The sequence below is a fragment of the Cyanistes caeruleus genome, chromosome 2 (assembly GCF_971803275.1).
Source record: "Cyanistes caeruleus chromosome 2, bCyaCae1.hap1.1, whole genome shotgun sequence".
Taxonomy (NCBI): domain Eukaryota; kingdom Metazoa; phylum Chordata; class Aves; order Passeriformes; family Paridae; genus Cyanistes; species Cyanistes caeruleus.
Genome location: NC_141702.1, coordinates 67,662,302 through 67,686,490, shown reverse-complemented (window position 1 = coordinate 67,686,490; position 24,189 = coordinate 67,662,302). Strand labels below are relative to the sequence as shown.

At 36.2% G+C, this 24,189-nt stretch overlaps 1 protein-coding gene across 6 annotated transcripts in view; it reads left to right on the top strand.

Moving 5' to 3' along the window:
• FMN2 (formin 2) overlaps nucleotides 1-24,189 on the top strand; it is a 157,730-nt gene that overhangs the window by 51,234 nt on the left and 82,307 nt on the right. For 4 of the 6 annotated variants that reach the window (XM_086877689.1, XM_086877687.1, XM_086877690.1 and 1 more), the window contains 3 exons: nucleotides 2,002-3,800; nucleotides 4,849-4,993; nucleotides 15,637-15,724. In XM_086877689.1, the coding sequence (XP_086733815.1) occupies nucleotides 2,002-3,800; nucleotides 4,849-4,993; nucleotides 15,637-15,724 (2,032 nt within the window). The remainder of the gene's footprint in view (nucleotides 1-2,001; nucleotides 3,801-4,848; nucleotides 4,994-15,636; nucleotides 15,725-24,189) is intronic. The other 2 variants (XM_086877692.1, XM_086877691.1) reach the window with 2 other exon arrangements.

The following is a 24,189-nucleotide window of genomic DNA, read 5'->3' as shown; positions in this document are numbered from 1 at the left end:
AAACTGGTGTGTGGCCTTAATAATACTAGCAACACAGTTCCTTTGATAGAGTTGCCTTTTGAAGACCTGATAGGCATTATTGTATTTGCAGGTGACTGGTAGGGGGATAAGAGCAGAAGAAACAAAGGGATAAACAATATTCTATTCCTCCTTTATTAAGAAATTCTTCAACAAAACTATTGCTGCTATGAAGTACTGAGTTATTAAAGGAAACTGAGTAATATCTAATGGAAATGTCTTTCTCAGCCTTTTTTCTTATTATTATACTGTTTGTTATTATGTCTGTGTTAACTCCTTCACTGTTCATTGCTTCATGTTCCTTTTTCTCTTTTACATTTTTCATCAAACTGATGGAAGGAGAGCTAGTTAGAATACATAAATTTTGGTTCAAACTGCTGCTCCAGAAAGTTCAAACAATCTAAGAGATTGTAAGTTTTTTGATAATGGTGCTTCAAAATCAAACAATAATTGGTTTGAATGTTGCTGTTTTACTTCTGGGATTGCTTTAGGACAACGAAGAAATTCTAAGATAAATAAGAAATTGAAATTTTATGTCTGAAAACCAATTGTGTGAAGAAACATTTTTTAAGTATTATTGAACATTATATTTTACTAATAATCCCCAGCTGAACATTATAAATTTGTTTTCCAGGAAAAGCAAAAAAATTTTTTAATAGTTTCATGTGTCAAAAGATGAGAAAAACTTCTTTTATTTTCTTGAAACAAATCAAGGCAATTGGTGTAACAGGTGTTACATGTTTATTTGTAGGCCTCTTTACAAAACCTATAATCTGAATAGTTGAAATATTTTCTATTAAGCAAGCCTGTGGTCTCATCTGAGATGCATATGATTTGGTAAAAGATTAAAAAGGCACTAAACGAGTCGCTGTAACCACTCATGAAGCCTGTTGCATGGCCAACTTAGTTCAACTAAATACTTGAAATGCTGGCTAATATTTTAAATTGAAAGAGGAAACAAAAGTACTAAAAAGTAAATGTAAGCAGCTAGAAAATAATTTCTTTATTAGCAGATTTTTTGTTGTTGTTGTAAGGTCATAGCTATCTCTTGTTCATCAATCCCGAATAAGCATAAATGACACTTCTGTTGGCAGGTCTGGATGAAAGTACATATCCATTAAATTTTGTACAGATTGTTACAGGTATTTCTTAAAAAATATAGGAATTAATGTGCATTTAAGGCTTAGGTTCCTCTACTCAGTCTACAGCAGGCAGGATAAGATGCTTTAGAGAAAGAGATAAAAAATGTGACACCTGTCAAATGCAGAATAACCATTCCAGGCCGGAATCTTTCCTATAACGGTCTGTCACCTGGCAGAGTTATAAATTTGGGGTAGGACAGAAGCTCTCCCTTAGTTTTTTCTTGCTTCTTTTCTTCCCTAGTCATGCTGGCTGGAGATAAGCAGAATTATGCTGTTCTGAGATTCAGCTGTGTTCCAAAAGACAGTGTTTGTAGTGTTCTGCGTTCCTGACTTGTGTTGTAACACTAAGGTGTATATTGAAATACAGCGGTCAATACCATGCTGAGTCCATTATGCATGGCACATCCCTTTAAAGAAACATAACATTTTTTCAATTAACACAATTAAAGTAGTGCTCAGCTCTCCCATCACCATCTCTTCATATCCACATGCAGGCAAATGCTTGCAGTATTTGTGCTCAGCAGCTGGTTGTTTTCTCAGTCAGGGAATTTGCAGCGAGGGAGGGGTTGCTACTGATTTTTGCTTTTGACAAGTATAATCAGAGTCTAAAATATGCTTGTACTGATGAAGGTAGTGTCATACTGAAGTAAGTAAATTTCCTAAACTGTCTTCTTCCACTTAAAATGGAGCTAGCCAAAATGATTCCTCACTTTATAAAGCCTTGGTCTAACCAGCTTAATTTTGAACCTCTGGAATACTAATATTCTTGATCTAAATTTAATTTTTTATATGGTGATGAATGGTATTCTCTTTTGAGCTTATTATTTGTTTTCTTTGAAAGGAGGATTTTGAGGTGAAATCTGAGGAGCGTGCCAGTGTCATCCAGCAACTTGAGCAAACTATTGAGGATCTGAGGACAAAAATTGCAGAACTAGAGAAACAGTTCCCTGCTGCAGAGGTACAGACTGCTGGGAAGGAGCAGGAAAATGATCACGCACATGCAGACTCTGGGGAACTCGGCAGTGTGACTCTTCAAAGGAATGAAGAGGAGACCACACCCAGGACTGTGTCACAGGCGAGATCCGTACAAACGTCACCAACAGAGGATTATTTAACACATACAATGCCTTCAGCCAGTGCACTGCCACAGCCACCCCCACCACCTCACTTAGAAGGGGGCAAAAGTGAAGGGCCTACTCAGAAATTGCCAGCTCTAGAACTACAGCCCACATTTTGTTCTGAAATATCCTTAATTCTGTCACCGAAGCTAATCTCAGTGCCATTGGATGCAAGCCAATCAGTACAGAGTATACCGCAGTCACCTCTTCCAGGACCCAAAGTTGATTTGTCCCTTGCATTTGAAGGAGAGACTGCAATGTCAGTTTCCCAACAGCCTCTAAGTACTGTAGATGTAACTTGTAGTGAACATCCCCCTTCCTTGCCCCCAGAGCCCACATGTAGCATTCCCCCATCACTGCCAGTGACTGAACAGGCTGCTACCGTGTCTGGAGCACATGGCCATTCCTTTGTTACTCCCATGTCTGCGGCAGGATTGCCACTGCCACCACCCCTACCTGGCTCAGGACTCCCTTCTTCTGCTGTCTCAGCAGTGACATACCTGGACCACTCTTTCCCAGGTGCCATGATGTCACCTGTCCCTCCTCCTCCACATTTGCCAAGTGGGGAGATACCAGTGCCGTCTCCAGCTCATCTCCTCTCATGTCCTGGATTCCCTCCACCACCTCTACCACCACCTTTGCCTGGAGCAGGAGTCCCATCTCCTCTGCCTGGTTGGGGTATTCCACCTCCCCCTCCACCACCACCTTTACCTGGAGCTGGTGTCCCTCCTCCACCACCTCCTCTGCCTGGCCTGGGATTGCCACCCCCAGCACCACCGCTTCCTGGAGCAGGACTGCCACCACCTCCCCCACCTCTGCCTGGAGGGAGCTTTCCACCCCCTCCTCCTCCACCACCTCCTCTGCCTGGTGCAGCTGTACCCCCTCCTCCACCCCTGCCTGGTGCAGCTGTACCCCCACCACCTCCTCCACCACCTCTGCCTGGTGTATGTGTGCCCCCTCCTCCTCCACCACCTCCTCTGCCTGGTGCAGCTGTACCCCCTCCTCCACCACCTCTGCCTGGTGTAGGTGTGCCCCCACCACCTCCTCCACCACCTCTGCCTGGTGTAGGTGTGCCCCCTCCTCCACCACCTCTGCCTGGTGTAGCTGTGCCCCCTCCTCCACCACCTCTGCCTGGTGTAGCTGTGCCCCCTCCTCCACCACCTCTGCCTGGTGTAGCTGTGCCCCCTCCTCCACCACCTCTGCCTGGTGTAGCTGTGCCCCCTCCTCCACCACCTCTGCCTGGTGCTGGTGTCCCTCCACCACCCCCTCCTTTGCCTGGGTTGGGGATGCCTCCTCCAGCCCCACCACCTTTGCCTGGAAGTGCACCACCCCTTCCAGTACCAGTCCAGGGTGGAAGCTACCCAGCAGTCCCACAGGGCTGTGGTTTTCTTCCTCCTCCGTTACCATCTGGTTTATTTGCAATGGGGATGAATCAGGAGAAAGGGAGCAGGAAGCATGTGATAGAGCCTTCTCGGCCAATGAAGCCTCTTTACTGGACAAGAATTCAGCTTCACAGTAAAAGGTAAGTCATAGAGTTGTGTAGACTGGTGGTTTTTCTTTATGGCTGTCTTGATAGTATCGTTTGTCATTAGCAAAAGTTTTTCCTGCTGGGTAGGTCTTTGAGAGAACATGAGTGCAAAGAGGATTTTTTGTGTAATTGTGTATGTAAATAGGGTGCCCGTTTTCTCTGAAGGGTGCAGAAGCTACTTGCACATGGAAGCTCTTTGATGGTAGTGTTTTCAGTGCCCTTTGGGGCTACATATCACATGTGGATCAGAGATCCGGGGGTGATGGTGTGCCACCAAGTGTTCTGTGAAATGTTTTTCAAAATGCCATATTTGTGATTCCCCTCAAATTTCAAAGTAGCCTTGGTCTCTTTCTGGAGCAGCTTGAAAGTTTTGGTAGTGCCTTCCTTCTAGGTGAATGTATGCTGAACGCATTCAATCCTTCTCTTTCCTTTCTTCAGTGACCTAGAAATACTTTTTGTTGTTGTTTTTTTACCTTGTACACTCAGCAGACTCAGATCCAATCTGCAATTTATTTGCATGAAGCCATTCTGATAGCCCTTACTTTGATATGACTTGGTTTCAGTTGTTGATGTTTTTTGGGAGTTTGTAAAAGATCTTTACTGGTCATGAAAAAAGTTTCCTTATAAATATTTTCCTTATATCACTGAGTAGTAGTGGTTATAAAATCCGTCTGCTGTTATTTAATGATGAATTTATTCCTTTTCAAGTTCTTGCCACTGTTGCACAGGTGGTCTGTAAATAACTGTCTATTTCTACTTCTCTTCCTGTCCATGTCTGTGTGTTTTATAGCCCATATACAGTCTATTTTTATTCCTATGCATGTAGAGTGGGTGAATATAAATAAGCCTGACCATATCACACATGAAAAGAGAAGAAAGCCCAGAAGTATGAGGAAGAATCAACAGTAGTTCTTATCAAATTGCTTCTAGTAGAATTTAGGCAACAACTTTAAAATTGCTGCTATTTTATTTTTTTAATTCCTCCATTTATGACCTTATTTAGTTTGACATTGCCCTACATAGGTCTTTTGCTTAACTTTAGAGATTCTAGTGCTTCACTTGTGTGGGAAAAAATTGAAGAGCCTTCCATAGATTATCATGAGTTTGAAGAACTGTTTTCTAAAACAGCTGTTAAAGAGAGGAAGAAACCCATTTCGGACACCATTACAAAAACAAAGACTAAACAAGTGAGTACTCATTTAATTTCAGATCTTTTCTAGGCCGTTTTTTACAAAAAGACAGATTTTTGCATGCAGCTGAGATGAATTATGTCAGGTGTGGAATTGTTACCATATATAAATACACATGATAGAAAAATAAGAAAAGGAGAGAATGCAGGATGGATTTCAAAGCTGTACATGTTAAAGGCTGAAGATTTCTTTTTTCATAAATTACTTTTCAAGTATGTATTTTCTTAAAAATATCTTTTCTTCATCCACTTTAACAAAAATGATACCAAAATAATTAGGTGCATATATGATGCTTTGAAATTGACTGCAGATGTGCAAGGAGTAGTATATATATTATTCTGATTAATTTTATACATTAAATAATGAGTTGCATATGAAGTACCATGACTTCAGAGAAAAATTATGCTTCAGAATCTAATTCCTAGTGTTATACCAATCAGAATAGTTTTAAGTTTTTGTTTATGTGTATAAAGAATATGAAGTTTATACAGACAATAAATGACAAGCACAGCTGGGAAAAATCCAACATTAATCAAACTGGTTTCTTGAGACAGAATGGTGTTCAATATAATAAAAATGGAAAAAGACTTTAAAATGCAGAATTTTAAACCCCAGAGTAAAAGAATTGAATCTGAATGTTTACATGACAATTTGGCTGTAATCTTTTTGGTATCTGTGTAAAAATCAAATTAAGATGGTATGCAAAATAATTTTCAATTAAACTTTCAGGTCAGAGAGGGGGGATGGTCTCATGTTGATTCCTAAAAAGCAGTTAAAGTTCTTGTTTTATCTTGGCTTCATGTTCCTGTACTCAATTCAAATCTAGGCAGTTCTTTCCATTGTCTTTTGACATGCAGGTTAGTGCTGTACAAGACTTTATTCCACATGGGATACAGAGTGGGACATTTTAAAACCTCTAAGGTTCACTAAACCTTATATTTGAATAAGACCTATTAATTCTCCACCCCTTGGTTCTGGAGATCTTTCCCCCATAGACACATTTTGGTCAGGTGCTGTACTGCGCTGACAACCTGTGGCAGGCAACAGATCTGGTAATGAAGTTAGGATGATTTTGCCAGTGTTGGATAAATCCTTTCTCTGGATGGATGGGAAGGATAGTGCAGACACACGTATCCCTGTGCTGCACTAGGCTGTACTAACTGGGATGGAGGAAAATGTAAGCTTCTGTTGCTATCTGCAGTAAATCTCCAGAGTCCAAGACCTTTGCTCCTCTTTCCTCCTTCTAGAAAAAGGCATTTTTTTAATGGTTATTCTTAGCTTAATTACTATCATAGTTGTTAAAGTAAAAAAAGGAATTAAAAAGTGATGCTGTGTGTCCCCGCACATTTCATAAGATTTGGTGATGAAAATCTCTCAAAAGAGTAGAAAGCATGATTGTTTACCTCTGTAACATAAAGAGAGCTTAAAGACAGACAGTGATTATGAGTAAACATTAGATGTGGATTTTAATACTAAATATTTCTCTTCCTTACAGTACCATAAATTTAGATATGTTGTCAGTAAATATAAAAAAAAGTAGGAAAAGCTGAATAAAATGACTGGTTGTTCTTCAACTTCTTTGAAAAGAGCAAGTTTTTTCTGACAGAAATTTCCACACAGAAGTTTAAAGCAATCAAAGTAGTTGCTGTCCCTAGGACAAGCATTCCTGTAGCCACCTTAATTCATAGAATTCTGTTCCTATTCCTCTGATAAACAAAGCTACTCCTCTCAAAAATAAAAAGAAATTGCCTAATAAAGAAGTCTGACTTTTTGACCTGTAGTGTCTTGGGGGAGAAAACTGACAAAACAGATAAACAGGCTTTCATTAGAACTATGGCTAGAGCTATCATTTATTGCATATTATATATATATATATTTATTTGCTTATTTTTATTTTTACAAAATTATATTTATATATAAAAATATGTAAATATATTACTTCTATTAATATATAGGAATTAATATATTGTATATTAATATATCAATGAATGCATTTTAATATATTTTATGATTATATTTATAATTTATATTTATAATTTATTTTTATATTTTATATTTATTTATAGTATTTAATCAAAGTTAAATAGTCATGTGTGAGAATCCAGTTAGGGCTTTTCAGAGTACTGCCATAAGAGAATTGAAATAGAAAAGCTTCACAAATATATTCCACTTACGGCCTCTCAGCAATTTGGAATGCAGGACTTCATTTTTGGAATTCTCTTCATTTACACTGCAGTAAACACTTGGATAATGAAATCTCTCCATGTTTAGGAGAAGAAAGAGTTACTTGGGGAAAGCAGGGCTGTAATTCCACACGTATGTTTTTCACAGGGAGCACCCAGCACTGTTTAAGTGGTTACTGACTTACATGGCTTCTATGATAGTGACGGGTGTTGTAAAGATCTTACAAATGGTGTTTCTGTAGTGATTTTTACGGGGACATGTTATACAAAGCAGATGTGTTTTGTCACCTGTTGAACTATGAAGCAGCACTGTACAGAACAGAACCAGGACCCTCACTCTGCTGCTTTCCAGAAAAGCTCTTGTCTGGCAGTTGGCTTTGCTCCTTGCGTTGATGTGCAAGGTCTGCTGAGTGAATGTATTGCTTAGATGGATTGGATGTAAAGTACTGGCTACACTGGAAATAGTAGTCATGAAAAAATGTACAGACAACTTTCAAATGGATAAAGTATTTGGTGCTCTGTATCAACGTATGATTTTAATAAAACTGTTTTTATTGCAGGCTGAAATAAAAATGTATTCTTGCACATGGCAGGAGGGAGAATTCCAGCTAATCTGTAGGAAGATTTGATAGTTTTGGGATGTTTTAGTGGGTGAAAGATTAACGATTTTGAAGTACACTGCTGTTCTGTACCCAGGGCTTTAATTCTCTAAGCTAGAGAGTGCATGCATATTTTGTTGTGTTTGTTGTGTATGTATATAGATATGTATGTTATAATTAATTTCTGCATAGTGAGCACTTTTTAAGTGTGTATTCTTATTGCTTTGGGTTCATTGGGGTTTTTTTTGTTAATGAATGACATAATTTCACCCTACCCAACTATTGTCTGTAATTGTTTTCTCAGCATGATAATCTACAAGTAATACAATATAAATCTGTAACGCTTAAAAAAAAATCAGTATTACATTGAATGAAGGCTGCATTAGAATGAAAAAGAATTAAGTGTTATTATTTATTTGTGAATGCAGCTGATTTTCTTCTTATCACCTCTTATTTGGTGCTATGGCAAAAACTGTGGTTTATTTCGCTCTGTTAATGCATATATATCAAATTTTCAGCTGCTGTAAATGTGTGCAGGCTCACTCAACGAGAATGCCTACTAAATCTTCAAAGAAAGTTCTTTATAGGCTATATTGTAGGTGTGGCTGCCATTGCTACCTATTAAAGTGGTCTGACTTTCATTAGTAGTCCCTGTTCCAACATTGCCAAAATTTAGCTCTTTAGACTGCAAGTTTTGTTGGGTTGTGTTCCCCCCCACCCCAATTTGTGTCTCCTTCATTTTGCCAGTGTTAAGAAAGGAAACAAGGTCTGTTTTTGCTCATGTTCGCATAGTTTCATAGACTGGAATTATGGAGAAATTTTATTATATGTATATTTTTAGTTGTATAAAGGGTGTCTTGAATTTTGACACTCTGCAAGTTATAAGTCTGTTTCTGTTGCTTAGGAGGGACTTCAGGTATAATCCTGGAAGATTTTCTTCAGACTTTTTACTGGTAGTTGGAAAACTGGAACCAAGAGGAGGGAGGCAAAGGAAGATTAAGTAACTGGGGAAGGAGTTAAAAACTGAGATCTGACAGCTGAAAATACAGAGCATATTAGCTGTGATTCTGTGTCACCTCTTACTCTGTCTAAAGTAATTTCACTCAGAACCTTTTTGTGGATTTTTTTTCGACCTGGATGATCCTTTAAACCAAATTGTCAATCTCATCAAACGTGTGGTGCTTGACAGAGCAGAGAGTAAAACTCATCTTGTGTCTTGTTCAGCTGCAAGTATTGCAGTATTGCAATACTACAATACATAGTATTGTATGTAGTTACAATACTAGTTTTGATTATGTGGCTGGGTAGTCTTTTTCATAGAACCTTTTCTATAGCTCATGTCATCTGCATGGAATGAGCACAGTCTGTAATGATTACTCATTAACTTAAGCTGTTACCTGTGTCAAAAATTGCTTTATAGCAGTTGTTGCAGCACTTAAAACACAAGTAATTAGTAAAGCAGGAAGAAAATGGTCTCATGATTAAGGCCACATACTCAAGAGTGATGGTAAATGCAATATTGAGAATATACTTGCATGGCAAACATTGGCCCGTGTTAATTAAAATAATTCAGTGGAAAAATGTACATTATCAGAAAACCTTTATAACAGTCAGCATAATAAAGATCTAGAATGGACTGAGCTGACTTGCATAGGCTACTTTTCTAACTTTTGAACAGTCATTTCAGAAACTTTACTGATAATCCTCTAACTGTACTTTTGGAAAATATTATTGAAGTAACTGCAATGAACTTTTCAATCGCAGACCATGTGCTTATAATCTATCATATAAATGAAAAAATGTTAAAGATTTTCTCATGTGGAAAGTCCGCTCTGAATCTATTGACATTAAGATTTTAAATACTGTTTCCACCCCAGAATATAAATAGTACATTGCTAAAATTTCATTTGGTTTCAGAAGCCTCAGGTGCATAAAAGATGTATCAATGAAACAGTTTAAAATATGATTTCAGGATATTTGAATTTTAAGTTGGATGTAAAGAAGCTGTGGGAAGAGCATACTTCTGGAAATAAAGTGCCACTCCAGTCCTTAGAGTTAGAACATGGTTCTGTTTTTTTAGTAAGGGACATTATACTATTGCTTAGCCTCCCATTGAGGAACACAATGTTTATCTAACTTAACTAGTTTCTAATTGAATTTAAGCAATCTAAGTATGGTTTTTTTCACTTAATGTCATAAATTATGGATATTAACTGGGGCAGCAATCTCTTCGTAAAATATTATTCCTACAGTAATAGCTTTATGATGTTAATTTCAAACAGTGCTATTTTAGTGCTAAACAGCACAAAAGGGCATGAATTGTTTCTCACCCATATCGGTAAAAGCTTTATTTATGAAAGAACACAACAGAGTAATAGACAAAATATATGGAAAGTAAATATTATGTTTCATCGCTACCCTCAAGCAGAAAATTTCAGACATGGCTGCTTGACTTCACTAATTTGCATAACATGTCAACAGCTTGCATCTAAAATTATATGAGAAATATATAGATTATGAAATTCTTAAGTGGGTAAAGAAACTAGTTCATTTCCAGAGGGGATTTTCCATTTTGGTTAGGATAGGAGACAGAGATGTTGAAAATTATGCTTTGTTATTGATGCTCTGTGAGTTCAGATAAATCACTACATGCTATCAGCATGGATATATTTTTAGACAGCTGGGACTGGGTGTCAGTTGTGGGGCAGTTAGGGGTTTTTTTGTAGATATTAAGGAAAAGCTTTTGATCCCCTATGACATGAAAATGACTACACTACTTGAAGTAGTCCCTGTTTCCACTCTCACAAGTGCCATTACTAGCCAGAAGTTACTTCTGAATTTACCCTTAAAAAAAGGCAAACAAAAGTTAACTAAAACCCCCAACACACATAAAACCCTCAACCTTTATGGGTATATTATTCTGTTATACCCATAAGGAGGATATACATGGGAAAGATATGATGGGTCCACTTCTGTGATTGCCCATTTTACACTTGGAATACACTTGAATCTGCAGAAAAGACTTGTTGTCACAATGCCTGGTGAGAAGTGACTGCACTACTGCCCTGACCCTGTCTCTTAACATTTTATTTGGAACTTTGTTGTTTCTGCCTCTTCCCTGCCACACGTATGAGCAATAGGTCTTTGTAAAGTGGGGTTTCCTGCCTGTGACTTTGTGTAATGTAGTTGTTCTTAACCAGTGAGAACTTTGGGATAATTTTTCTGAACGCTCAAAATCAGAAACAGAAAGCAAGAATCGTTGAAAAATTCCATGCATTAAATAAATATTATTCTGGGGAAAAGGCATCTTCATATTTTTTGCTTAGGGATTCTCATCAAACATGTGTCTTGCATTACCTTTCGCTAAATATTTCTTTGACTGTTTTTGCTCATGCTAAACAATCAGGAACAAATTTGGCATGTAGTTTGTTTACTGCTCAACAATGAGGGCTACTCAACAATTAGAAAGTTTGTCCTAGACTTCAGGCTGCAGATAATATCTCTAGCTTCCTTTTTATTTATTTTTTTAAAATTTGTTTAAAGCAGAGTTCCAGAATCCAGACTAAAAAGGAGCTGTGTATTGTGTCTGAGGCTTTAGATCTTGTAGAGATTGGATTTATCGAACTTTTGTTGTTCTGCCTTTAAATGGCGTCACTTGTCTGTAGCCTGTAGGTCCAGACTATGCAGCTGATTTATTTTATTGTTTGACTTTTAAGTGTGGGAATTGCTTTAGGCATTTATGCTAATATTCATATTTTCTGAATTAGTGTTGTATTGTTGCATCCATTCTATTGGAGGAAGCTCTAGTATTCATGCAATTGACTGCAATGGGAATGAACTGCATAATAGAGATTAGTATAAAAATTGACATAAACCCTACATTTTAAATAAAAATCAAGAAAGTTGGTAGCTGCTATGTGAAACTACTTTATCTATTGCAGTTCTGCACCCATTCACCTGACAGTCATGCTCTTTGTCACCCTTTTGATACCATCATGGTTCATTCTGGCAGCAAAGATAACTTACTCTTCATATGGACAGTAGTTTTTCTGTTTTGTTTTTCTTCTAATCACTGTCAAGATGTGGCACTCAGCAATAAATTATTCTCCTCAGCTCACTTCCAGAAAAAGCAGCTTCTTTTTCCTGTTAACTTTTAAGCCAGGACTTGAAAGGATGTACTAGGTCACTAAGTCTGGTCCTGCTCCCTGGACAGGAATCATGTTCTAGCCTGCATGACAACAGTATAGCTAATTGATTTGCTTCCCTTTTCCCTAGCATTGATCCCCTTGTTGCATCTGTAAGCCTGACCTTAGTAGCTCTCTGAGCTTCAGAGTTCTGATCAAAGATAGAAACTGTGATTTCAGAATTTGAAGCAAATATAATAGTACATGGGTGATGAATTAGAAGTGGGAGAGTCCCAAGAACAGATTCAAACTCACCCCTGTTCTTTAGGCCTCCAGGAGGGAACAGTGTAGTTCTGCTTCCCTTAGAAAGATCAAGTTGGTTCGAGGTAGGTTCACACCTGAATGCAGCTGTAATATTTTTTTGTGGAAGACCACAAAGTTATTTTGCTCTCTATTTTCTTCTTTTGTTTAGTTTTACTCCTGGAGAACATAGTATCCTGCCTCAGTTCCATTTCTACTCCATTTTTGCAGAATCTGAGGGACAGGAAGCATACAAGCTTATTTCAGATGAGCTCTTGCCACTCTGTGTGACAATTGTTTTCTGATACCACTTTTGTGATGACTTTGCATTTGTTTTTTAATTCACTTTATTTGTTAGCTTTGGGATAGTTTTCTAGTTCAAAATACAGGCAACAAAGGACTCCCACTATATGCTGACACCAGCAAGTTAGTTATGCTATTAATACAAGATGTTGCAGACTTGAGCAATAATGATAGGAGCTGAAATCAACAGTTCCCCCAAAATCTTCTTTACTAAATCCAGTCTTTTCAATGTTGTTGGAATACACAACTTCAGGTTGAAGATTTTTAATTTTTTATGTAGCATACTGTATTGTTTCTTTTGTTGCTCTGCCTTTCCTGCCGGTATGGTTTGGTAGCAACGTCAGTAGAAAAAATTTTGTTCTTTTTTGAAATTTTGTACACACTTTTTTGATAGAATGGAATATACTTGTTTAGTGGCAATTACAGATTACAGCTTAATAGTTAGAAAGATCTGCTCCATACCTTGCTACCCAAGATCTACTTTACTTTGTAATCCTTTTGTAGCTGCAAAGAAACGAATCAATAACAGCTTCTCTTTACAAGAAGAAAATCTCATATTGACCCAGCTTTATCTCAATTCCAGGCTTGAATGAAATTTTTGTTCCATTTAAAAAGATATTTAGAGTGCTTATAGCCTATTAGAAGACTAGTGCAGGTTGTCCTAATTGCATTTTTCTGAATTACATGAGTTTCACATTTGAATTCAGAAAAATCTATTCTATCCAGGATTTCAGTTCATTTGACTTCAGTTTTAAATCCCAAATAGTATATTAAATGGATTAAAAAATTACGTAGGAATTTATTGCTAATTTTTGACAGGTGATATCAGTAGCCACGTGTTGAATTTAGGTCTTTAACCTTGTGAACATCAGTTATGACATACTTGTTTTCCACTGTTAAAATTTTTGGTTGATGGGCAGTATTTTTGATGTTGAAGCATTCCACCCCAAAAGGGAAGTGAACACAAGGGTGTGCATATGCAAAAAGGAATGACAAAAGTCAGAAGGTCTGTAAAATCTTACAGAGTTTTATTAGCAAATGATACATTTGTCACGGAAATTACTATGTTATTTCCTTATTTTCTAGTATAAGCACACAGTGGTGGGTTTTGAATAAAGAGGTAGAGTGAGTGAGTGAAACTGGAAAGAGGGAGGGGAAAAGATCAGCCCACCAGTGTTGATCCAGCTAATGGGATGTCCAGAGTCCTGGAGCATGTTTACCCAACTTTCATGGGGGTACCTAGCTCTAGATAAGGTTTCCCCGCTCTGGAGATGTTTCTTACTTTCTGTGCATGTCATTTATCATGCACAGTTCATTCCTCTAGACCTTCCTGGAAACTGGTTGGAGGCCTTTGGGGGGGTCTCTGGTGTCTTGATCCCTCTCTAGTGGGCAACAATCCTTTTTTTTGACCTCATTCAGTGCATGTGCACTGTACCATGCTGTGCTTTTCTGCAGGAGCCAGAAGAAGGATTTCTGTCCCAGAAAATTGCTGCCCTACCCCGATAAGGCCCCCTTCTCCAGCCACATCCTGTTACTTCTCACAGCATGCTATTACCAAGGATCCTTGGTTGACCACACAGCCATCTAACTGTTCATATTTGAGACATAAGACATTAGTCCCTTATCTTCAGGGCTTCTACAGCTGTATTTTCACTCCTTTGCAGCTAGTTTGGCATCTATGAGAAAAGGGGGAATGAAATATCTTCATAATCAATGGTTATGAAGATTTAAGAGAAAAAACTAAAAAAAACCCCATTGGCCAGCCAACCACATCCTCAGAAAACCTATACTGTAAGTACAGTGAGTTTCTCAAGTTTCCTTCCCTAAGTAGCTCCAGTGGCAGAGGTCAGGGTCAGGCTTTATCTTCTCCTCTACTGTTCAAACATCAGTGTACAAACCTATAACTGAAAATGTAAGTGAATCAAAGCTGGCAATGAATGAGTGAATCAGAGGGCAGACATCTTCTGGGTACTTTTTTGAATTTTTAAGACATGAATTGCATAATGAAATTCTTTACTCTAGCTAACTTAATTCTACTTTTTCTAATATATTTTCTATTAGTTAATTAAGTTTTAAATAATTTTGCCAGTGTGATTGTAGATAACACAGCCTCTTGGTGCTATAACTGTAGCAGAGTAACTTGAAAAAATACATATATTTCTGACATGAACTAGCAGTTTTAATAATCTGTCTTTTCTTTTTTCCTCCAAGTGACTCACAAAGGTTTTTATCAGAGTGTTTAGTACAGTGTAGCAATCAGCAACTTGAGTAAATATTAACCTCTTTCTTCTTGTGCAATGGTTGAATCCCAGAATTGAAAATTATTTCATCTAGAATCATGTTGTTTTACAGATAAGAGTCCTTTTCTGGTATTACTTGTTTCTCCAAACAATTATATAAAATTTACATCTAGTTGAATTCAAATAACTTAGAGCCCTGTGCAAGAAAGTCTGTGAATGACATGCTGCTTTTATGCTTGCAAAACCAACATGTATGAAAGCCTATTTTAATCACTGATTTTAACCTCGTAAAGCAAGACATTTTGATGGCTTGATTTTGGTTTGGTTTTTTTTTTTATTTTATTTTGAAAACAAAAAAGCTTTGTGACCTTTTATAGTCCTTAAAGTGATCAAAGAAATCTCCAATGTGTACGTGGTTATTTTGATTTTAAAATAAAACTCATATTGGCGCCTACTACGTCAAACATTCAAATAAAATACAAATTCTCACAGTTTTAGCTTACATCAAAGATGGAAATCATTGTGTGGTTTTGGAAACCAAAGCAATTCCAAGATAGACACAGTTGGATTTTTATTTTTTTTTTATTTGACAGTGTGTTTCATACACTTAGCAACATCAGTGTGAAGTAAAGTGTGCATTCTAATGAAGAAGGAAGACTAGGGGAACCTTTATAGGGACTCTTTCAGGATTAAATCCACCTAGGTGACAAAGTTGCATACACTTGTAATGGATTTATACAGCAGAAGAAAACTTTAAGAATAATAAATTTGCTCATTTTTGGATATGTATATAGACTACAAAGAACTGTTTCTTGAATATGTCATTAGTAATGCAAACTATCTCGTACATCATCCTGCATAATATAAAAATACTTGTGTTTCTTTTGGCAGGTTGTCAAGTTGTTAAGTAACAAAAGATCTCAAGCTGTTGGAATATTAATGTCTAGCCTCCATTTAGACATGAAGGACATTCAGCATGGTAAGTGAAAAAACTATTGATTATTCTCAGATCACACAATTATCTGGAAATGTTAAGTATTTCTAGATTTTGATATATAAAATAAATTAATATGAGGCCTTTTTTACACTATTTTTTCTGAAAATAGCTTGTTCTGGCATTAATATTCTCCTTTCAGCATCAGCTGTATAAGTGGTATATAATACAGACACTGATTTTTGGTCTTTTGAGGAAGAAAGAATGATGTTTTGTTTATTTTAATTCAGATAACCTTGGGGCATATCCAGAAAAGTGACTTATAATGTTTAATTTATTTGTTTTATAAAACAGTTCCTATATTTGGGTTAGCACAAACTGTGGCGTTCTTTCATCTGCAACAGCATTTTTTACAAAGCGAGATCTTTTAGGGGAGTGTAATACTTTTCACATTTATGCTAAGAGACAGTAGTGCAAAAAGGTGAAAAGTGGAATTGCATTTATATTCAGAGCATCCCTTATGTTTCCCAAAGGCTTTGGACAGATTTGAAGCAGATTGAATTATCCTGTGAAGTGCCAGCCTATCTATTAAATAAATGTGGTTTCAAGTATAACACAGGCTTCATAAATCACAAAAACATCTTGTGAACTTTCTAGGCAACGTATTTACGGCCATGCATTCGGTTTACTACGAATTGCTTATTTTGCGAAATTATTCGTAAATAGGACAAATTTGAGAGCACACTGTCAGCTAGTGAGTAACTCATAATCACAGTTTTAAGGTTTTATTAAACTGTTTTGATGGTTACTAGACTTCCTCAAGCTGAAGCGCTTAAGATGGTAGTCATAGAGCAAGGCGCCAGTACTGGCGCCAAGAAGTACTTGGTATTTCCAAAGCTGGCAGATGTAGTTCAGTTAAGTCATAGAGCAAAATCTGAAAACAATGATATGGTCCTTTCCTTCAGTCAAATATTCAACTTGGTTTCAGTTAATAATGAGAACCTTATGAAAAAAGGAGTCCGCCTAACATCTGTGTCTGTGGTAAAGCCAACACAAGTTCATTGAAAATTTGCTTGCTTAACATGCAACACTAACAATAACATGGCATGAATGTCAGTAGTTGAAGGGGTCAAACAATATTATTCTTAACCTTTATCCTATTACAATATTAAGCACACATGATCATCTAAGAGCTGTGTGCAGATTTTGTATATTCCTCTTTCAATAGCTGTTCTCTAAAACCCAAAGTCTTTGCAAAAGGGAATTTAATAGTTCTTTTATTCCCTTGCTGTGCAGAAGTGAATGAACAAACATGAGAACTTTTTTCTGGTAGTGGAATTTGTGAAAATAGCTGGTGCTAGAATTTTTTATTTTATTTTATTTTTTTATATTTTTTTAGGAACATAAAATAGGCATGGAGAAAATGTGGTGAGGAGCAGGAAATAAATTTGCATGGTGGGGGCAAGGAAAATAGATATTGCCCAGAAGTATTTCTGGCATCAGTCACTCCATGCAGAGGTCTCTAACCATAGAGCTCATGCCGAGATTACAGAATCACAATCCCGAGTATTTAGCTTTACCTTCATGTACACAGCGTTGTTAATTCCTTATTAAAAACAAATGTTTTACATATTTTTCAGTGTTATAACATTTAGAATTTTCTGCTGCAATTTGAATGTACTGACAAGAATGTACTAACAAAAATTCAAATAATGATCGAGTGCCTGCATTAACAAAAATAGTCAGTTGATGTACTTGCATCTTTATACATTAAGTTCTATGACAATGAATACAGTAAAAAATGTGATCAGTGTTCTTTGTCCCCTGGCCCAGAGCTCTAGCAGTGGTCTTGAGGTTTTTTCCATGTTTGAAGTACACTGACATGTAAATTTACACATATCTCAGTACCATGCAAGCAATTGTTTTCCATAAACAAGGAATCCAGTCAAATGAAACTTTCTTCCACCTCCCTACTGAGAATTTGTGGTACTAGGCAATTTGCAGCTTTCTTGTAAATATTCCTATATCAAATCCTATATCAAACATAAAGCATATTTTTAGGATGCAGTGTTCATGCAAATCACAGAAATGTAGTTTTGTTTTTTTACTGGCCTCAGAAAGGCACCCAGAAGGGGAGAGAAACTTTCCGTGCTGAGGGATATTCCATTTCCTGTTTTGCAAGCTCACTGTGTTATATTTTTCTGGTGCTTTTGAAAAATTTTGAAGTTCTACATGAGCAGAAGGGTAAACAGTTATGCTGGGTACTAATCCACCTAATAAATTTAGGATTTCAAGTTTTAAATCATATTGTGTTTAGACAAAGACCTTAAAATAATCTGACCTGGTCAAATGTTGTGTTTAATGTCTTGTAAAATATTTTGTTCTTGGTTGGTGTTTTTGGTGTAGTTCTGTTTGCTTTTTAAGATACAAAATAATGATGAAATATTGTCTGCATATCTGATCAGGTGTGGCATTTAATAGAAGATCTCAGTATATTGTAATACCTCTTAAACAGATTTCTTTTATTTTATGGTTGTAAAGTGTCTGCTTGTAGAATTGCATTTGTCTGCTTCCAGCTTTGGAAATAGGTTTAGTAAGACAAACACCCAGAGCCTGCCTGCTTTTAAAATATTTTTACAGTGTGGAAGGAGTGGTTGTAATAATCAGAGCATGTTTCTTCTGAACTCTAGTGTATCTTTCTAGTAGTGCTTCAGAGTTTGCTAGGTTAAGTTTTGTTGCTGTGGGGACTTTTTTAGTAGATTCTAATTGCTAACAGAACTCCCATCTACTTTATGCAGACAAGGCTAGAACTGTAAGAAATGTTGGTCTCTTTAGTTGCAGTGCCCTTTCTCTGTTATTAGCACAAAAACGAGTATTCGTGGTTTCTCTGATTTCACACAAGGTCTTACTGATGCCTGGTTTTTTTGCAATCATCTATCAACTATGCAAAACACTTTATCCAGACATTTTGCTTGCTTTTGAATTTTCTCTATACCACAAATATCCTTTATCCAGTATTATGTTCCCACTGGAAATATTGCTGTATTTGGCTGCATAATATGGCCAAAATTTGAGAAATTCCAAACAAGCACTTCTTACCTCTTTTTCCTCTATAGTTCAGATTTCCTTCCTAGAGAAAAGACTTGAAGATTAACATCAATATTTTGGAGGGGTTTTTCTTAACATTTCGGAGATTGCAAAGTGTGCTCAGATTAGGGATACAACAAGATTCTGGTGTAACTGCATAGAGTAACCTATGATGAACACACTGTACATTAAAATATAATTACACATTAAGCCTGTGTCTGCATTTAGGGACCGGGTCTCGTAAATAAGGTATCTTTGTTCAAGTTGTCTGTCAGCACTTGAAATACAACAGTTTGAAACTGCAGCCATGATGCAGGTAATAAGTTTGTCAGTGCCTTCCCCAGTCCCCTTATTTATAAAGAAACAGTGTTATCTTCCTCTGTGTTTACAACTGGTAATCAGTGCTGTAAGAATAGCAAGTTCTTCTGTGTGTGTATAAAAGTAGAAGGAAAAAATTAAACTGAAGATGTCAGCCAGGAAAAAAGGAAAATTTGGTATGTTGTGAAGCAAAATATTAAATTTATTACACAGTCAGATTTTAATCTAGCATTTATTTCATATATGGAAATTATTCCTTGGCACGTGAAAATTATCTTGGTTCTAAGCATGCCTTGTAAATGTTGAAAGTAAAAGTTTCCCAAAAATGGCATATGCAGTTCTTTGTCCTTTGAAGTTGTCTGTTATCTTTTCCAATTCATTAAGTTTCTTTCAACAAGGTTTGTCACTCCAGAAACGGTGTTGTTATAATACTCTTAATTATTTTTCTGTAAAATTTCGCATAGCACCTTGTGGTTGCCCTGGTGCTACTGGAAGTAGTTTGGAAATTTCTGGCTCTGAATTATGGATTACTTCTCATTTTCCCCATTTAATAAGTAATTTTGTCCACCTCTCTGAGACACTGGTAGTATGCACAACTTGATGGAACTACCTGTCCCACTCTGATATCTGCAGGGGGGAGAAGAAAGTAAAGGCCAAGACACTATTACAGGCCTCAAAAAAAACCAAAAAAAAAATTAAATAGGAAAAACAATTACAGAAAGGGCAGGAGGATTCACCTAACAGCTGGTGAAAACCAACCTTGTAATCATGACTTGAGCTTATTTTACTGGAAGTTATATCTGCAGCAGAGTTTGTTCTGCTAACAGCAGTACAACTTTGAACAACAAACATATCTTCTGCCCTGAATTCAAGACAGATGTGCAGGAAGTGAACATACTTTAAATGTTAGCAAGAAAAATAAATGTTTATTCTTTAGTATTTGAGTATTAGTGACAAAAGAACAAGAGAAAAAATCGGGTTTGTTTTCTTACTTGACCACTCATGCTGACATGTAGAAATGATGAGCACGGAGAGACTTTGTCAAAGGCTTGACTAAATTATTTCACTAGAGAAGGATGATAAAATGTCTCTTACAGTGCGTTATTTCAATGTTCTGAGCAGGATTTATTCATGTATTGAACTACCACAGAGTCTGGGTCCAAGAGATGTTCTAAATGGAAAGCAATCAGGAAAGAATGACTGAACATCTGGGAAATAAGATTCAGGATTAGTTTATTTTATAGAGAGTCCAAAGGTGATCTGAGCATTATTTATCCTAACAACAATGTGTGTGCACAAGCCCAATCATTTGAAACTTACAGTACCCATTCTTCACAAATATTTCAGTACATTTCTAAAAGACATCTTGTTGATTAAACAAGTTATGAGGACAAAACAATTCGTGATTGAATCAAGTTATCTGGCCACTTAATAGTTCTATAGTCTACTCTAATTCTTATATTAGAAAGCATAAGTAAATCTGCTGCCCAGAATTGTTATTTCTGCCCATTTAAATTATGGGGGGAAATGTTGGCTGTAGGAAGATATGCAGATCCTTTTTCTGTTAGCTGGCAAGTCTGTATTTCTTTATTAAATTAATGATAAAGTGATTGCAGTTAGTGCACGTTAATTACAAAGTCTGAAACTTTACCTGTTACTTCTGGTTTATTAGTAGAGAATTGAAATTCTTTAAATGTTTCTCTTTTTTCCCTAATCAAATATTGTGTGTACGAACACCCAAAAACCTTAAAAGATTATAGTTTAAACTTCCCCTCTGATGGCCTTTCCAACACCTGTTTAGAGCCTTCAGAGACACAGCCAAACAGATTGGTTTGATACAGCAGTTTTTGGTCTTGTGTACTAGCACTTCCTCAAAACTTCACGCCATAACTCTGAGTCTTATTTCTCTATTTCTTCTTGACTTTATGCTACCATATACATTCCATTATGCCTGTTGTTAGGTGGTATGCTTACATGTTTTATTCAGTTATAATTACTTTACAAGCAGCTATTGGGAAGGAAAACAATGGAATACGCAAAATGACTATTACAGAATACAGGCTGGAGTTAAATTTGAGTGTCACACATATGCATTGCTGTAGGTGCTTCTATTGCTTTGATGCTGTTATTATGCTCACAGGGTTCTGTACTGAGCAGTGATTTTGGACCCCTTGTCTGGCAGATGCAGTCAGGGAGAAAGGACAGCAAAGGTCCTTGGAGACAGGTGGAGTTTCCCATGGAGCTTCCAATGGATGTGGCATAAACCCCTGAGTTGTGGGTGAAGGTTCTGTGTATTTAAAACGTGCCTCTAGTCCTCTTTCGATATTCTAAGATTTTCTGAAACTTAATTTAGAGTGCCCAGAGGTCAATAAAGCAATAGCAGCAGTTGTTAAGGGAAAAATACAGCTTCAGTTATAATTTTCTTTTTATATATGGACAATACATCAAGATAATGAAGGACAGAAATATTAGTATCATCAAAAAAGGAACTGAATGTTTTATGTCATATATATCTTTCTAATTTACACTTAAAAACAAGTTTATGGAATTATACAATTTTTTTTAATAATGCAAAATGCATTTTTAAGAACGTAAGTTTAGGATTTTAAATGAGGAAAATAATATTGAGTTTTCTTCATAATATTTGAATCAGCAGAGACTAATTACTGCCACATTGGACAGTTTGGATAATTAAAGATTTTTGTTGTTGTTAAGAACATATGAATGTAATTTAATAGAGAAGTTTTGTAAGAAAATGTAACTGCATTGTCCGTTGAAACCATGGTTTTTTTTCTTGCAAGTCTGATCTAACTTTGAAAGTTAAAGAAAAGTTTCAGGAATGTTTTTTTCTCCCATAAGGAAAAAAAAAACCCAGTACTGTTATTTCTCATTTGTGTACTGTGTACTCACTTAGAAGAGGGATGATTACAAAATTCTTAGCATGTAAAATGTACCATGTAAAAATTAGGTTGCAGGAAGGAGAAAAAGAGCACCTTGTGTCTCTTTTATAGTGGAGATATTTTCTGCTGTTCATACTCTTATACATTGCTTAACTACACAGACATTCTAGAATTATTAAAATTAAGAAATCCCTATTAATCAAGAACTTCCAATACTACAGCTACATATTTTTTTATTAAATCAAAAGGTTTTAAAAAAAAGTATGTTTGCCACAACAGTTTGTCTGTGATTTTAGATGTGTTTGTTAGATTTGACTACATTTACACATAAAAAAAAATTGCATTCAAAAATTAATGCCACTTATATCTATATAGCTACTAACAGTTTAAATAAAAGGTAGTTAAAATGGGGATTTAGTATCATTGCAAGAAAAATAGATAAAACTTTTTATTTTAAATTCAGTGTATCTATAATTGTATTTTTATTAGTCTTTTCTTAAAAATCAATTAAAACTATGTTACATTTGACCAAGTGGAGATCTATCTAGTTTTGTACCTGATCTCTACAGTAATGATAAAATAAAAATAAAAAGCTAAGGTGAGTGGCAATGACTGCTCATAATGTATTTTTTGTCGGTCTCTTATCTTATTGCAGCAGTTCACTTCAAACTGAAAAGTTTATTTGGAAGAACTTTCATACGTTTTATCTGTCCTTTTGATTTTTCCTCGTCTACAGTCCACAATTCTTTCTTCACTTTACCACTGAGGTGACTGACTAGCTCTGCGTGCTGCTTTCAAGATCTTTGTGGACCATATGCCTTTGCCAAGATGTCGCATCATCTTCTTTCAGGCTCTGTTTTTTCTGTATTGCTGTTGATATTTTGTTTGCCCTTCACTGCTGCTAATTTTTGAGCTTATGTTTTCAGGAAATGATGAAAAAAATCTGAGTGTCTTTTTGGGGTAGAAGTTGCTAATTTTGTATGCATCACAGGACATTTGCAGTCTGGGTTCTTTTTTTCCCATCTACTTTGCATGTATTGACACTGAATATTTGAGAGAGCCTTTTATCTGTGTTTGTGGTCAGCTTTTAACTGGTGTTACTATCTGGGAACATTGACACCTTATGTTCATTAAACAGCACAGTAACCTTAGAGATCCTAGTAAGGCTTCTTTGCTGCAAATTTCTGCTTTGAAAGATAATCATTTATTTCAGTAATTGAATTGAATTGAAAATTTTCTATTTTTTTTGAGCAAGTTTTGTGGTTTTTTATTGTTTTTTGGTTTGTCGGTTTGAGTGCTTTTAGTCCAAGTAGATGCTTCCTCTACTAAAAAGAATAACTTTTTCTGAAACCTTAGGTAAGAATAGTGAGGAGCCTTTTACAAATCCAGTATTAACCTGAACATTCTTACCTGGGCCTATGTGGACACACTGTTAAAGCAGTACTACTTAATTTGTTGCTAATGAGTGGCTACTATTGTAGTATATAAATTGTAGTACCTTGCTTTCTCATTGTATTGTTGGTTTTTTCCTAACCTGTAGTTAGTTCTATGTTCTTTAAAAAAACTGTTCTTCTGTTTAATACAATACAAAGGCATTTTCCAGGCATAAAAATCAGACTGACTGGTTTGTAGTTTCCAGTATCATCTCAGGAATCCTCTTAAAATTTTCATTTGTATGTTCTGAAGCTTGTTCAATTTGAGACAGTGCCCAAAACATATCACTTGAGAAGTATAGAACTTGTCTTAGAACCTCTTTGACCTTTTCTGTGGTTGTGAATCCTTACACAAATACTTTGTTTAACCTTTTCTGATTCTCTTTCTTTTGTGCTCTTTTTACAGCCAGATTATCTGCATGCCCAGCTGTTTCCTGTCAGGCTTCATACATGTGATGTGTTTGAAAGCAGTTTTATTACAAGCTTTATGCATTTGGCAAGTTGGGTTTAGACCTTTTTGTTCTTGTCCAATTTACATTGAACTTCCAAGACTTTGCTTTTTGTTTTCTTTGGCTGATTTCCACTTTTGAAGAGTATCTTTTATTTACAGGTGTCTCCCATGCTCTTATACTTAATCATATATGTGATTGAGGAGTAAGGATTGGGATGTGAAAAGACAAGGGAGGGAAAAGCGTGCTTTATAAATTTATCAGTTGACTTTTTTTCTCTGTGGTTCTAATGAAGTATCTTTAAGATTTCTTCTGACCTTCAA